Source organism: Carassius auratus, chromosome 14 (assembly GCF_003368295.1).
Source record: "Carassius auratus strain Wakin chromosome 14, ASM336829v1, whole genome shotgun sequence".
NCBI classification, from domain to species: Eukaryota; Metazoa; Chordata; class Actinopteri; order Cypriniformes; family Cyprinidae; genus Carassius; species Carassius auratus.
In genome coordinates, this window is record NC_039256.1 from 25,351,915 (window position 1) to 25,366,184 (window position 14,270).

The 14,270-nt window shown below is 37.7% G+C and overlaps 1 protein-coding gene across 8 annotated transcripts in view; it reads right to left on the reverse strand.

Annotated features, from left to right (window-relative positions):
* The window catches only part of diaph2 (diaphanous-related formin 2), a 381,616-nt gene that overhangs the window by 254,819 nt on the left and 112,527 nt on the right, over positions 1-14,270 (reverse strand). For all 8 annotated transcript variants that reach the window (XM_026280881.1, XM_026280882.1, XM_026280884.1 and 5 more), the window contains 5 exons: positions 7,793-7,867; positions 7,603-7,672; positions 6,806-6,942; positions 4,787-4,895; positions 1,706-1,816 (listed from right to left, as the gene is read on the reverse strand). In XM_026280881.1, the coding sequence (XP_026136666.1) occupies positions 1,706-1,816; positions 4,787-4,895; positions 6,806-6,942; positions 7,603-7,672; positions 7,793-7,867 (502 nt within the window). The remainder of the gene's footprint in view (positions 1-1,705; positions 1,817-4,786; positions 4,896-6,805; positions 6,943-7,602; positions 7,673-7,792; positions 7,868-14,270) is intronic.

The window sequence follows — 14,270 nt, forward strand, 5'->3', positions numbered from 1 at the left end:
TATAACAAGAAGAAAAAGTCTGCTTTTTAGATACTTTGAATTCTTCGTGCAAGGCTTTGAACTGACCTCATTAGAGTTCTGTGGCACTTAGTTCATGACTTTGCTCTGTTAGCTTTTACATAAATACACGCATTCAGAGTTGACAGTTTACATGCATTAATATCCTCAGAACAGGCAGTGCAAATAGAAAGATTTTTTAAAAAAAATGTCTTTATGTTTTGGTGATTCCCAAATTTCCTTTTAATAAGGAAATGCATCATAAATTAATAAAACAAGAGATAACCAGAACCACTTTAAGGTGATGGATGAATGGCAATGTTATGAGTGACTTTAGTATGTCAATGATGAATCAACAGCCTATTGGCTAATTTTCAACATACTGTATTAGCCACTGAACATTCATTTCGGATCTTATTTTGATGAAAAAGGTGTGTTTATTAAGTGATTCGAAACTCAGGTGTCGAATAAAACCCTAAATCTGATTAGTTTTGCATAGCGCTGAGAGTCAATCTGTTTTTCTGCGGTAAACAGATTGTCTTGCTATATATACTAGTAACATATGCGACAGATCTAAAGTGTTTAGAGAGGAAGAGACATAAAGAAAGAGGGGATAAAATAGGTGTCCTTTACAACTCCACTATGAATCACTGCTGGTGTAGTTTATGGATGCTAAAAAGCCAAATGTAACCCAATTTCTGTAGTTATCAATCAGTGGACTATACTTCAGGCATGCCATCTGTCTTAAAGCAACAGCCAATCAGAGAGAAAGAGCACTCGCAATGCCGCAGTAGGAGGCAGGTCTGAGTATCTCTCGCTCTCTTGCACACACACTCACCCATCCATCTCCAGAAATGTGTATTTTCATTTCATCAGACACCATTTTCTATCTCTTATTGAGGATTTAGTGCATCTCATTTGTTTTTTTCACTTTGTTTCTTTCCCCTTGCACTTGCCATTTTGAGCATACTGAAACCTGGAAACGCATTATTCACAATTAGAGAACAATGTCATATTTAATTGTCCTATTAAACTTTCAAATACATTATTCATAAATTACGATAAGCTCATCATATGCAGGGGTAGATTGAGATAATTATAATAATTGCAGCAATAATATGGGGAGCAGTCAAAATGACTTATTAAGAGTGAGGAAATGCCCACATAAATGAGATGGTGAGTGATGTGCTGGCCCGGTTGTGGGCTTTGTGGCAGCATGGGGCAGAGATCTGCGTGCTGATTGATTATGATGTGAGAGGGGAATGGCCTTTATAAAAAACAAAGCTGTGCCATTAGGGAGAAGGACACTAAACCAGGGAACATTTTAGCAGTTTTCAATAGTTTTGTTCATTTGTTCAAAATATTTTATTTTTGTTCTGAAAAGCCATTTTTCTATCTCTTATTATATATTTTTTTTATCTTTTAGCCTCCACTAATGTCATTTAAAACCCAAACTCTTTCATTTAAAAAAACAACATCTGCCGTTTGATTACAACAATTCTGTTATGCATCTGTAGTTTCAGTATTTTTCTATTTCTCTAACTTTCCTTTACCACAAAAGAAAAACAAATCCTATTATATAAAAAAAATACAAATATTAAGTAAAAAAAAAAAAAAAAAGAAAAAGTCATAAATCAAATAAGCAATAAAAGTAATGAAGTACAAACAGTTTTTTAAAAGAATAAAATAAAGCAAAAGATGTACTCACTGGTAGGATCTTCTTGAGGCCGCAGCGCAGAAACTCATTTCGTAAGTGTATCCTGAAGTCTAAATCATCTGGCGATGTAACGAGGGCATTGATCAGCTGCATGCAGGCCACCTGTATTCACACACACACACACACCACCATCATTAAATGCAAGCAAATTCTTAGAATCATCCCTTTGGCGATAAATGATTAAAATGTAGTGCCCTGCAACAGCCTCTTATTCATACTGCTCTCATCTCTCATCTTAAAGAAAAAAAAAATCAATAAATCACATTACATGAACTAAAATGAATTCATCAGGATGGAATGAGGCAGTTGCCACTGTGAAGGTCTAGGAGAGAAAAAATGGTAAAAATGCAGGGAAAAGATACAAGTGGATTAGTAAAACTGTCCAGAGGAAGGAGGGATGGAAGGAGAGAGCAAGCCTGGCTGAACAGATGTGTACTTTTAATTGATTTCTCAGATCAGGGCAGTGGGCAGGGAGGAGTGCTGATGGTTCTTAACATGCTATAAGGTGGCTCCAGGGAGACGGCCAGGATGAGAAGCAATGCTCTTCGCTTGGTGGATCAGTGCAGAGTGGAAAAATCATTCGAGATGGACATGTGAACAGTCTTCCTATACATTCACCGGCTTTTGGAGTTGCTGTTGGCCTACATATTTTATTCTTCTGCATGACTTTATTTGTCAGAAGCCCCTCCATCATTCCAACTCTCGCTTGTTTAGCCTTCAAAGACCGGCCACAAAAACAGAAACCTGACTTGAGTCATGGGAGAAACAGTTTTTCGATATGGTATTTAGGCAATGGCATACATTTGGAGAAGATGCACAGGCTAGATTGACTTGAACATTGTCTTTAACTGAAATTAAATAAAACAGATAACTGTAGCGGAGAAAAATTACCTGAAATAAACACTAAATACATTTTCATGACTGGAACAGCCCAATGGCATCAAGAACCATAACACTATTCTTGATTCCTTCTCTCGAAGTCCCAGCTACCCAGGAGCTGCATTGGGCAAAAGGAACGAGGCCTAGTTTGCTCCCATTGTGCAACATTATGCCTCCAAATCACCGAAGTTCTTAAATCTTCTCATATTCCCATTTGAGTAATTACTTCTATTTGAATCACTGAAGAAGCCCACTGAGTGAATCTAAAGCGTTCGTCGAGTTCTCCGGAGGGCAAATGCATTTCATCATCAACACACCAGCCTGTTTAGAACGATGTTGCAGATAGGGTGCTGGAGCAGGCTGGAGAACTTATTTTGCTTTATGGGTTGAGTGTGCAATGATGAGCTTCTGCAGCACAGTGCCGGAGGTGGATTCCAGCAGAGTAATTAAAAGACGGCACTGCTGGGACGGTTTTAGGTTTGCGTGCTTGCGTCACTAAGATGGCGTGACGGCAAAACACATTTTAATCACGTATAAAAAGTCAGGCTCTGCAGCCCTTCGCAGGTTTTAAAAGTGTTTCATTTCTTTTTACCGCCAGCATTGGAGAGGTGTTTTAATTTAACTCACAATTAGCAGCGGTTCTTTTCATTAAAAGCCTTATTTTCAAGGAGGAAAACAAGGCACCAAATCAAAGGGATTCATTCCTCCCTTCTCTCGCTCGCCCAGGATCATATCGTCATTTTCACTGCTCTCTCAATAGCAATACAAAGATTAGGGATTTGGTTAATGAATGTGTGAGAGGGGCTTGTTGTGCTTGGTCACAGATCACTGCAGGCTGTAGAGAAGCACGGAATGATAAATACAGGTGCACTGCTGCATCCTTGCCCTTTTGATTCTGTTCCTCTGAGACCAGCCTGGAGAATGCAGAGGAAAAAGTAAGACGGGAAGATGATAAAGTAACCATCTCTTCTTTTTTTTTTTTTTTTTTGGTTGTTGTTGTCGCTAGTTTCCAGAGCTCCAGGTTCTTTGTGTGACCTGGTTGGGGCTGATTAGGGTTTAGAATACACCTCCTGTTGCATTAGAATAGCCAGCAGCTAGCTTCCATCTTGTGGCGTAGGTGGCAGGGTTGACAGACGACCACAGAACTCAGTGAGAAGAGGGATGGGGGACTTGTTTACACGTCAAGCTGAGCCAGGGTGCAGAAGAGCTTTGAGTGACAGATGTGCCAATTTTTACCTGGCTCTAGCATCAAAAAGAGCATTGGGAATGAAGAGGCCTCATACACTGACTGACACTAAACAGAGCAGATCTATATCTGCTGCCCTGGGCAAGCAGAATCCTACTAATGATTTGAAATTAGTAAAATAAAACATGAGGACATATAAAATGTCTACAAAAAAAAAAAAGTGTGTTGTTGATGTGTGTTCTACTTGAATATTCCTTGCTCGTTCTAGATAATAACAGATGCAACATCTAAATTCAGACACGGGCTAAACAACATGCCCAAAGATATAAACATATCTAAAAAATAAATAAAATAAAGTAACAGCAATAAAACATTTGATTAAATAACAGATAATATTGCAAATGAAAAAATATATAGTGTAAAATAATCCAAAACTAACAGTACTATAAAAATAAAATAAAATGATAACAGCAGTAAAGATATGAGTAAATAACATATTGCAATTAAAAAATAAATAATTAAATTAAATTAAATTAAATTAAATTAAATTAAATTAAATTAAATTAAATTAAATTAAATTAAATTAAATATATTCAGAATATTCTGTGACATGGTTATGATCTTTTCAGAAGATACATGTGCAACTAAGGTTATTTAGAAAGAATTATCTATATTTGATCTACATTAGCAGCTTTTCAACACTAAATTCTGTGTCTTATTCACTTCCCTCCTACTGTATAACTCAATTTAACATTGCTAAAATAAGTTTTATTTTTTAAAATACATAAAATAAGGATACTGCTTTATTATTATTTTTAGAGAAAACATAACATATTCTTTATCTTTATGTTTGCAGCTACTGTACAAAGTCTGGGTTACCTGAGCAAGAGTGTATGTGAATATGTGCAGAAAGAGTGTGATGAATTATAACACGGAGGTAATAAGATGAAGTGGCTGGTGTGGAAGACTCTTTTTTTTTTTTTTTTGGAAAGGGCATTAACTCTTACCTGTAGCTGCTGGGCTTCATGGTTCTCCAGCCCCTCAACAATCGGAGCAAACCTCTCCTTATTATTCCTCTCTGCAGCAATGGTCATTGCTGCCAGGATCTTATCCAGACTAAAGGAAAGCGAGAAGACAAAACATTGCATTTAAGTTAGCAAGCTTTTTATCAAGACATGATCCTGACATTGGTTTAGAACATTCACCCGAGTTGGTCTAAGCTTGTAATTTCGGTCTTGGACATTTACGCTGGGGAACTGGAACAAAGTCAGACTTTTATGTATGAGTTATAACTCACTAGGGTTTCGAAATACCAAAAAAAGCCTAATGTTCAAACAGTAATAAGAGAAATCCTTTAGTCTACTCTACAGTATGTGATGCTGTGTCACAAGCAGCAACAAAAGAGAACTGAAGAGATGCGTTTGGACAGAGTGTTGTTGTGAAAGCAAATTAAGGTGCCATGTCTGTTTTGCTGACTCAAGAACTGGTGGATTGCAGTCCATGGCTAAGGGAAAAGAACAACAGAATGCATCATAGACAAAACAATAACTGCAGAACAAATGATCGCTTGTGTAAAAATACCCCATTCAGTAAAGAAACACATGCGAGATTGGGTGATAACGTTGTATATCACTAGTCTAGCTTTTATAAACTTAGGAAATGTTCTTATAAATTGTTTTCTATTTGAATACATTTTAAAATGTTGTTTATTCCTTTCTATTACTTTTATATTATGGAAGAATTACAATTTTGGAGTCAACCCAGTAATTAAAGGTGTAGTTCATCAACATGTAGCCTTTATTTTTCGTCCTATTCCTCCCTTTGATGGTGATAAAATGTCAAGAAAACTATTATGTATGAAAATCACAATTACCATTAAGACAGGCAGGCACAAAATGCTTCTCGACTCTTGCATGCAACAGATTATAAACGCTACATACTAGTGATCTACACCAGATGTTAGGTTCACTTTCATATGTCCCGTTACCCAAAAATTGGTTTGCTTTGCTCCGTCGTGGAAAAACTGCGGAGAGAAGTTCTGCTGAACAGCTAGGTGTGAGATCCATGTCTTGTGATCCAGGTGATTAAGTTGTAGTCATGAGTGGGCTGTACAAAGTCTTTCATGCTGGTTCAAACATGGCTTCAGAATGAGCTACACCTGCTCAACTCCTAAAGAGGGCTTTGATGTGACAGCACTAAACATAAGCCAGAGTCACTGCACAGCGTTTGAGGGGGAAGGAGCTAGTTTCAGCGCTAAGTGAGGTATCAGCATTTTTACAGCTGTCACACAGATCTGCACACTCTCTGATCACCTACACGGGCATAAAAAACACTAATCTACTCACCTACCACACACCGATTCACTCAACCTGCACTTAGCATGTGTGCGTGAGTCTGTCTGTGCGTGTTTGTGTGTTTACTCAAACACATCCCAGAGCTGAAGGTGCTGATTGCCAGATAAAAACGATCAGTTGCTAACTCAGCTTTTTAACTATTCAACTAGAGAACTAACATAGCATGCATACGCTTAGCCGGGGACTTTCTAGCAGGCTCATTATAGAAGGGCATAGGTGCATGTATTCTTACTGCACTGCAATGGACACTTGCTAAGAAATATCAGTTACTGGTCACTGCTGTAACGTAAGGGGACCATAGAAAATATTGTGATGAGCACAAAATGTCTGACTAGTATATTTAAAAGTATCAGTACATCTTGGCGTAAACTTTTGGCACTAAAGTAGCTGATTGATATTAGTATTAAATTGTTAATTATATCAACTGTGTATAACCTTCTTACTAACCTCCCTTTCTTGTAAAGGTCAGAGGACATTATAAAATAAAATATATAAGGTAATATAAAAAAAAGTTATAACAATTGCTTTATCACTATATTTAATTATAGTATTAGTATTATTACTACTACAAGTCGAAGTAGTAGTATTTGTATATAGTGTATTTGAAGATGAATTGTCAAGGCACTTTACTGAAGAAAACCACATAACATGGGACTGAGCTGATGATCTTACATGTTCTCCTCTCCGATGATACAAACAGCTGACAGAATCTTGACAATCTCAGTCATCATATTAGTCTGCTTGGGATCGATCGCTCTCGCGAGGAGGAGGAGGCTTCGTTCGTCCCCCAAGATCCGTTGGAGGCCATACTGAAAACAAAAATACATCCCATTGTATTAGTACTTGCACAAATGTAAACATTTTGCAATGGATAAACCCTTTATACAATGAACCCCTTGTGTATGACAAATTTAGACCTTCTTCTCCTGAAAGAGCCAATTAGGCAGGTGTAGATATGTTTTAGGATAAATTATTTTAAATGAGGACAGGACAGCAGGGACAAATAATCACATTCCTGCATTTTTGTGTTCCTTCCAGGGTGAAATGCACTTCACTTGACCACAATTTGAGCAGAACGCAGAATAAATTCACTAGGGTGGGAAATCAATTAAATAAATACAAATCTTTAAGTGTTTGGAATAAAACAGCATTCATATTTAACATGGCTGAGGTATAAACGGAATAATTCCAATACAATTTAAGCATGAAAGCAGCTTTAGAAAATATTAAACCTGATTATTATCTAGAGTTGAACGAGCTTCATTTGTGTTTGCCCCTGTTTAATAAAACTGCAGTATTTCAATTAGAAACGCATTCACTCTCAAGGACAAGCATGGAGCTGGCATGATTTTATATTCTTTGATATGTTGCTTTGGAGATTTTATTTTATTTTATTTCTTGCCTTGGCATGTGTGGGACACAAAATGATATAAACTACTCATGGTGAAGCTTTTAAATTCTAAACACACCTTATTGTTCATGAAGGCCTTGAGGCACTGAATGAGTTTATGCTGGTTCTTCTTATCAATGTTCTCTTGCCTGAGGAAAAGAAAATCAGTGAGTAAAGAGAAAGATAAGAGCGTGTGAATGGCCAATCCAAAAGCACTGAAGAAAGGGAATTTCTTAAGATGACGATGTCAGAAAGTCTGCATAACTTACTGCTTCTTGTCAAGAAGCCTCTCCAGCACATCCAAAAGCAGTCCGAGACCTTCATGGCCAAAGTTATTCACCCAGCTAAAAACAGACAGAGACAGGCAAAGAACTGTGTTAGAATACATAAACCAACCAACAAGTACACTGCGAACAAGTTCATTACAAGTTAGAAAAGTTTGGTTTTGAAGATGAGCTGGGTAACAAAACTCCATAGTTTCTCCACTCTGAAAACATTTTTTTCTTTTCTTCCCACATCCATTTTACTGACAAACAGCACAGGTCACTGTGGCACCTGCAGCATCATATACAAGATGAGTCATTCTCCGTCTCTCAGAAAATGCCACATGTGACAAGAACATGAAAAAATATCACTGTTTGGTTCCCCACATCTCTGTTAGTGGCTTAATGTGAAGGATTCTCCACATATGTGTGACCAGATGGAATTCTGGAGGAAAGAATAACATATTTACGCATCCTAGAGGAGATATTCCGCTTTTTCCCCCCACTGAATTAAAAGTCATTAAAACCGTTTTCTTTAATAGACAGTTTGTATGTCTTTGTACTAAAACACTCACAGTTACAAGTCAACAATTGCATTGCCTTTGGATTACGAGCTTTGGATTCACCTGATTAACACACTTCGGAAAACAGATCCATCTAAGAATGTTGCACTGCAAATGAAGTAAAGGCAAATGCAAATGAAAGAACTCTTTGTGTGTGGTGCCTTAAGGCAACTTGTGCAGGCCATTCACTCCAACGGAAAGATAAAGCAATGCATGGGAGATAACAGTAAAACTGATAATGGATTGTGTAAGATAATTGGCTATAAAACACAATGTATCTGGAGACATTAAATGATCTGGGGGGATAAGAATAGAGAAAGAGAGCGAGAAAGAGCGAGAGAGCTAAGCAGCATGTGATCGCATTTAGACTATGCCATTAACATCACTTGTTCTTAGCTCCAGATTGTCAATAAAGCCAAATGCATGGGGTAGTTTGTTGCAGTAAGGGACCATAAGTCAATTAGTTATTCCTTTCTTTTTGATTATCATAGTGCACAATGCAACATGCATATTAAAGTAATTTGTATAAACCCATATGGTCACACAAGACCCTCGGTTAGGGGTGAATTAAATTAACCTAAAATTACAAAAACAGAGGCTCACCATGCCATTCCTCAAAATTCATTACCGACCCAGCAAACTCAATTTGAAACTTATTATCATTTGCGGTACAGTACATTATAATGGCCTGATTCGTTAATAAAACATGTTAACAAAACAGTGTAATGTGCAAAATGTATACCCATGTTTTTACAGGGGGCTTGCCGTTTATTGTTCACAATTTTGTCTCATCGCTTTTCAACTGTTTGTTGAATGAAAAAGCACTTTAATGAAAAATGAGATCTTTGTGAGCAACCTTACCTAGCCTTGAAATATAAAAGCTGTGCTGCTGCTCCTCATGGCCGGTGGAAATGAGGGATTCAAGAAAGACGTGGTTGAGTATATATAACTCACTTACAACAACAGTGTGGGTTATGGCTTCAGTCTGCAGCAGATGAGTGTTGAAAACATGAGGTTGTGTGGTGAGACCCAATGAAACCTTAGCCAGCACTGACATTGTACTGCTGCGGTCAAGTCACTCAACCAGAGCAACAAAACCCTAACCACACTCAACCGAAATTAAACCAAGCAAACAAGATTTTAGGGAGATGAGCAGTAGTCAACACTGAATAGGGCTGTTCAGGCAATTTAGGAGTAAAATAGGAAATGAATTTAACACAAATATCAATGCACAAATAAGAAAATTATTGGCAGTAATAACTTTCATATTACGGCTGATATTACAAGTCTAAATTATTGTAAAAATAAGTAAATGCATATTTTTTTAATTGATTCAAGTGCATTAAGGCATCGAAAAATTGTAATGTTCAGTATTAAAAAAAAGGCATACATTATGAGATTTGAGATTTTAAATGATCATTTTGTGTAATTTATATTGCAGACCTAATCATGAAAGTCCCTTCGAGAAATGTTAACCAAATTGAATTCATAAATAAATAAAAAAAAAAAAAAAAATATATATATATATATATATATATATATATATATATATATATATATATATATATTCTAAAAAACCCATTCGAAATTCCTTAGGAGGACACATGGCTTGAAAATGTCTCATTCAGGTTTTAGAACTACAAATTGAACAGCTTTATAAACTTGTAGTGCAGATAATTCAAATTCTAATTAAGAAATCACATAAAGCTATGCTCATACAACGAACAAGCATGAAAATGAGAGGAAATCGCTCTTTCAAAAGATAACCATGTCAGTAAAAGACTATTGAATTTAAGACACCAGCATGGAGTGCTAACTGCTGGGTTTTTTCATCCCTCTTTAGGCATCTTCTCTCAACGGTTGGAGGCATCATGCACCAGTTTAATACTTTCGAGATTCATTAAGCAAGATATGAAAAACTAAAAACCTTCACCTGTCTTTCTATCTGCCTGTCTATCTGCAAGTCCATCTAAGATTAGCTGTCAGCTTTTCCTGAAACCCCCTGAGTAAACAATGCATAATTTCCTGTCAAATCAGCTCATCACTGAACTACCCACACTCTATGGCGTGGATTCAGCAATTGGATTTAGACTTATTCATGAAATATTGTTAGGGATAATCCTGGAGTTAAGCGGCAGCAAAAAGCCAGCAGAGATACTTGACACGAGCCTTTATAATAACAGTTGTTACACATACTATAACAATAAACAAATAGACTACACTTAACCTTTGAGAGCATAATGCTTAAAGGAACACTTAAACACTGTTGTCTCTATGATGGTGAAATATGCACGTTTACTGTAGCCATGACAAAATATTATCAAGTCAATTAAACTCAATGAAAAAAATGGCAACAGTTGTGACAATGCAAGTTGTAGTGCAATCGTAATTAGGACTGACATTCAATTTCCAATCACAGAGACATTATACTGCTATCGTGAACATCACAGAAAAATTGCAAACACGTGTGAAAAGTCATTAATGATCATCAGCAGGAGTGTATTGTATAACACCACTCGACACTCTAAAAGTCGGTTAACTGCCTTCTGATAACCGCAGGTTGTTCGTCTGACCCCCTGCCTTTATTTTCAAAACCCTCTAATGTCAACCAAAAGCCTGGCTGCTCAGTCTGACATAGTTATTGCACTTGAAGAAGCTCTAGAGTGTTGTGTCATTGAGAACACTCTATAAGAGCAATGCCTTTCAAATTGTATTAGGGCTAAGCCATGGACGAACTCATTCGGCTGCCCGTGGCCTATTCAGCACTGCTCTATTCCACTCGAGGCCCTCTGCTCCTAGCAACAAATTGCTCTCAACATTTCAACCCACCACTGTGCACCAGAACAGTTAGTCACTGACTAAATATTGCAACTGAGGCCTTTCTGCTGTTCATGACAATGTCTATGACTCTGAGTGATGCTGAAATCACAGGGAGGCTCAAGGCAAGGCTGAGAAGAGAGCGACTTCCACGGTTTAAGTACAGTATTTTTGTAATGTCAGGAATGCCAATGAATGGATTTGGGAATAGTTAAATTAATTAATGAAAAATGAATGAACGAATGAATGACAAAACATTTTAAAAAAATAGATCACAGGTTACTCATTATAATGTGGCACATTCATCCTTTTAGAATGATCTCAACCTATTCTTAACCTGTCTTGTGTTAACTGTGAAATCTAACATGGATACGGCACATTCACGCTTAAAGGCCATGATATACTCAAGGAACCAGATGAAAGGTTAATATAAGCGTGCATCGAAGATTAGACAAAAAAAAAGAGCATAACTGTCATAAAAAAAGGACAGAAGGTCCACAAGTATGAGCTACCAACTTAGTAAACACAACATTTAAAATGAATTATAATTTTTTTAACGTTTTCAGTCAGTTCTTCATTCTGCTCTAATGAAGCCCTGCTGTTTAACCCATGGTTGTTATTTCGATGACTAGGCAAAAGTTTGCTCATCACTACCCTCCCTCCGTTTTGATCTGTCTCTTCGAATGAATATGCCTAAGAAAAGTCTTATTTATCTGTGCTGGGTAGTGAGTGATGGAGAGGTAAAAAGGGAATGAAAAAAATGATTGGCTGATTTCATCGAAGTTGTGAAGTGGACCGACATGGGCGGTCTTTTTTCCTCACAGAGCCTTTTTCAGATGCATGACAGATACTGGCTTTTGGAGCGTTAAACGGGGACTGAACCCAGTGGCGCGCTCGAAGAACAATATCCCCGGTGTCAGCACTCTGTGATGTGTCTGCCACACACTTTAGAAAGAAGGCACTGGGGCAAGAACCTGCTCCGTTTAAAAGAGCCGCTGTTCCCTCTTATGGCATTTGGATCCCAGCAGGAGTCTCAATACAGCCACAATGACTGCACATCAAACCGCATCAATGCCAGCTCCACTTTTGAATTGTAGGCTGTGAATACAGGGTCAAAATAACAAAGAAATAGCAGAACATCGCAAAAGTGTGTGTACGTGAGAAAGGAAGGCGCAGTAGCAGAATTAACACATTTAAAATTGTTGGGAATTTGCTTAAGCGATGATTGATCAACTGAATTAAGCAAATAAAAGTTTTAAAAAACAAAACAAAACACAACATAACATAACAAAACACAAAAAAAAAGCAAAGCGAAGCAAAAAAAAAAAGCACATATATGAAGTAAATAAAAATATATATATATATATATATATATGCTTTGCAATTGCTTTTTTGTAAATGTATTACTTTTTTTTTTTGTCCGATGCCTTTGACGTCACAGCTCAGGATTGTTGCTAATGCAAACAGATAGCTTTCACCAGATATTAAAAACCTTCTTGTCCATGTCTCCCGGTCTTCCTTCAACACTTTCTCACGTTAATGTGCAATCATTTTAATGATCATTTTAATCATTCTTGTGTTAGTGCGAATCAAATCAGAGCTTCATTTCCTGTGTGCTAAAACGTTCGCTTGAGCTATGAGGGAGATGACCCGATCTGAGCCGCGCGGGACAGTTTAACTTAATTAACCAGAGGCCATAAATATTTTAGACTTAAGTTCAAACATCTGGTATTATTGATCTGCTGGTGAAGTATGTCAGAGAGCAGGCAGGGATAAGGGAATCAGTCATGACAGTCACCTCGCATGCTAATGGATCAGCTATTCCCTTGTTCAGAAGTCAATGGTGTTGTGTGTGTGTGTGTGCTCACTGTGGCTTTTCACGCTGCCAAAGGACTGATGTGAGCTGTCACTCAGAAACATGTAGGTCACCTGCTCCTCAATCTCCTGACCCAAATAACTCAAAAACATCAGATACACAGTGTGCTAACGGAAAAATAAACCTAAAAATACTCTAATATGGAGCACTGACATATAATCTATCTATATCACACTTGCTTGTAATGCTTGTCATGGAATTACAGAATTGTAATACTTCGCACCTAAAATAAAAACAGAACAGAACAGAAATCCATATTAGTCAGATCATTCCACCACAGTATGTAATTTCAGTGTAAGTTAAGCCCCAAAACCTCCCATAAAAGGTGAGAAGGCTTGACAAAACAATTAATACCGAGAGGATGCTGTGAAAACCACAGACAGCCCAAAGATATTGAATTTAGCGTGGCAGAATACTAATTTTCCCCCATGTACCTGTGCAATACCATTTCTCACTTAAATCAATATGGAATTCAAATCAGATATCTGAATTATGTATGCCTTGCTGCAGGGCTCCACAGACACGGCTAGCTTTGAGGTTAACAGATGGTGGCATAAAATGAAATGGGCATCCCGCTTAAAATATACCCAGTCACGAAGGACATCAGGATTGGTGGGTTCCTTTACTGCCTCGGAAAAAGCTCTCCTGTAGTGGCAGATGTGGCCACTGCTTCTATTAGACTCTCTATAACACCGTCTCAAGTACACCAGCACAAAACACAAAAGGCTTGACAGGGCGTGCAGGGCTATGACGGCTAAATGTGTGGTCAATAATCTTCACGAAGAAAAACACAGCATCTATTTTTACAGACAGCTCAGCCACAGTGGCAGAAGACCGAATAAGTCCAATCAAACTCTGTGTCTCGCATGGTGATAAACAACATAATTGGAAGTAGCATGCATTTGCACAAATGAAAGCCATAAATAACTTCACTTAAGAACACTGCAGAAAACAGTTGTTAGAAATGGTTACGTTCTTCATTAGGGCAAAATGAAAACATTGAATCTCGCATTGTAGCGGTGCAAGCATGAATTGATAATTTGTCCAGCTTCAGTCCTTTATTTCTCCTTGACACGGGCTGGATCAGGGGAGCTGATCCAGAGCCTGAGGGCCAGAGCTAGGTTTCTAATAACATTTGGAGTCTGCAGAGAGAGAGAGAGAGAGAGTGAGAGCAGAAACCAGCCGCATGGCACAGGAAAAATGACCTGAGCAGAGCGCCGCAAACTCG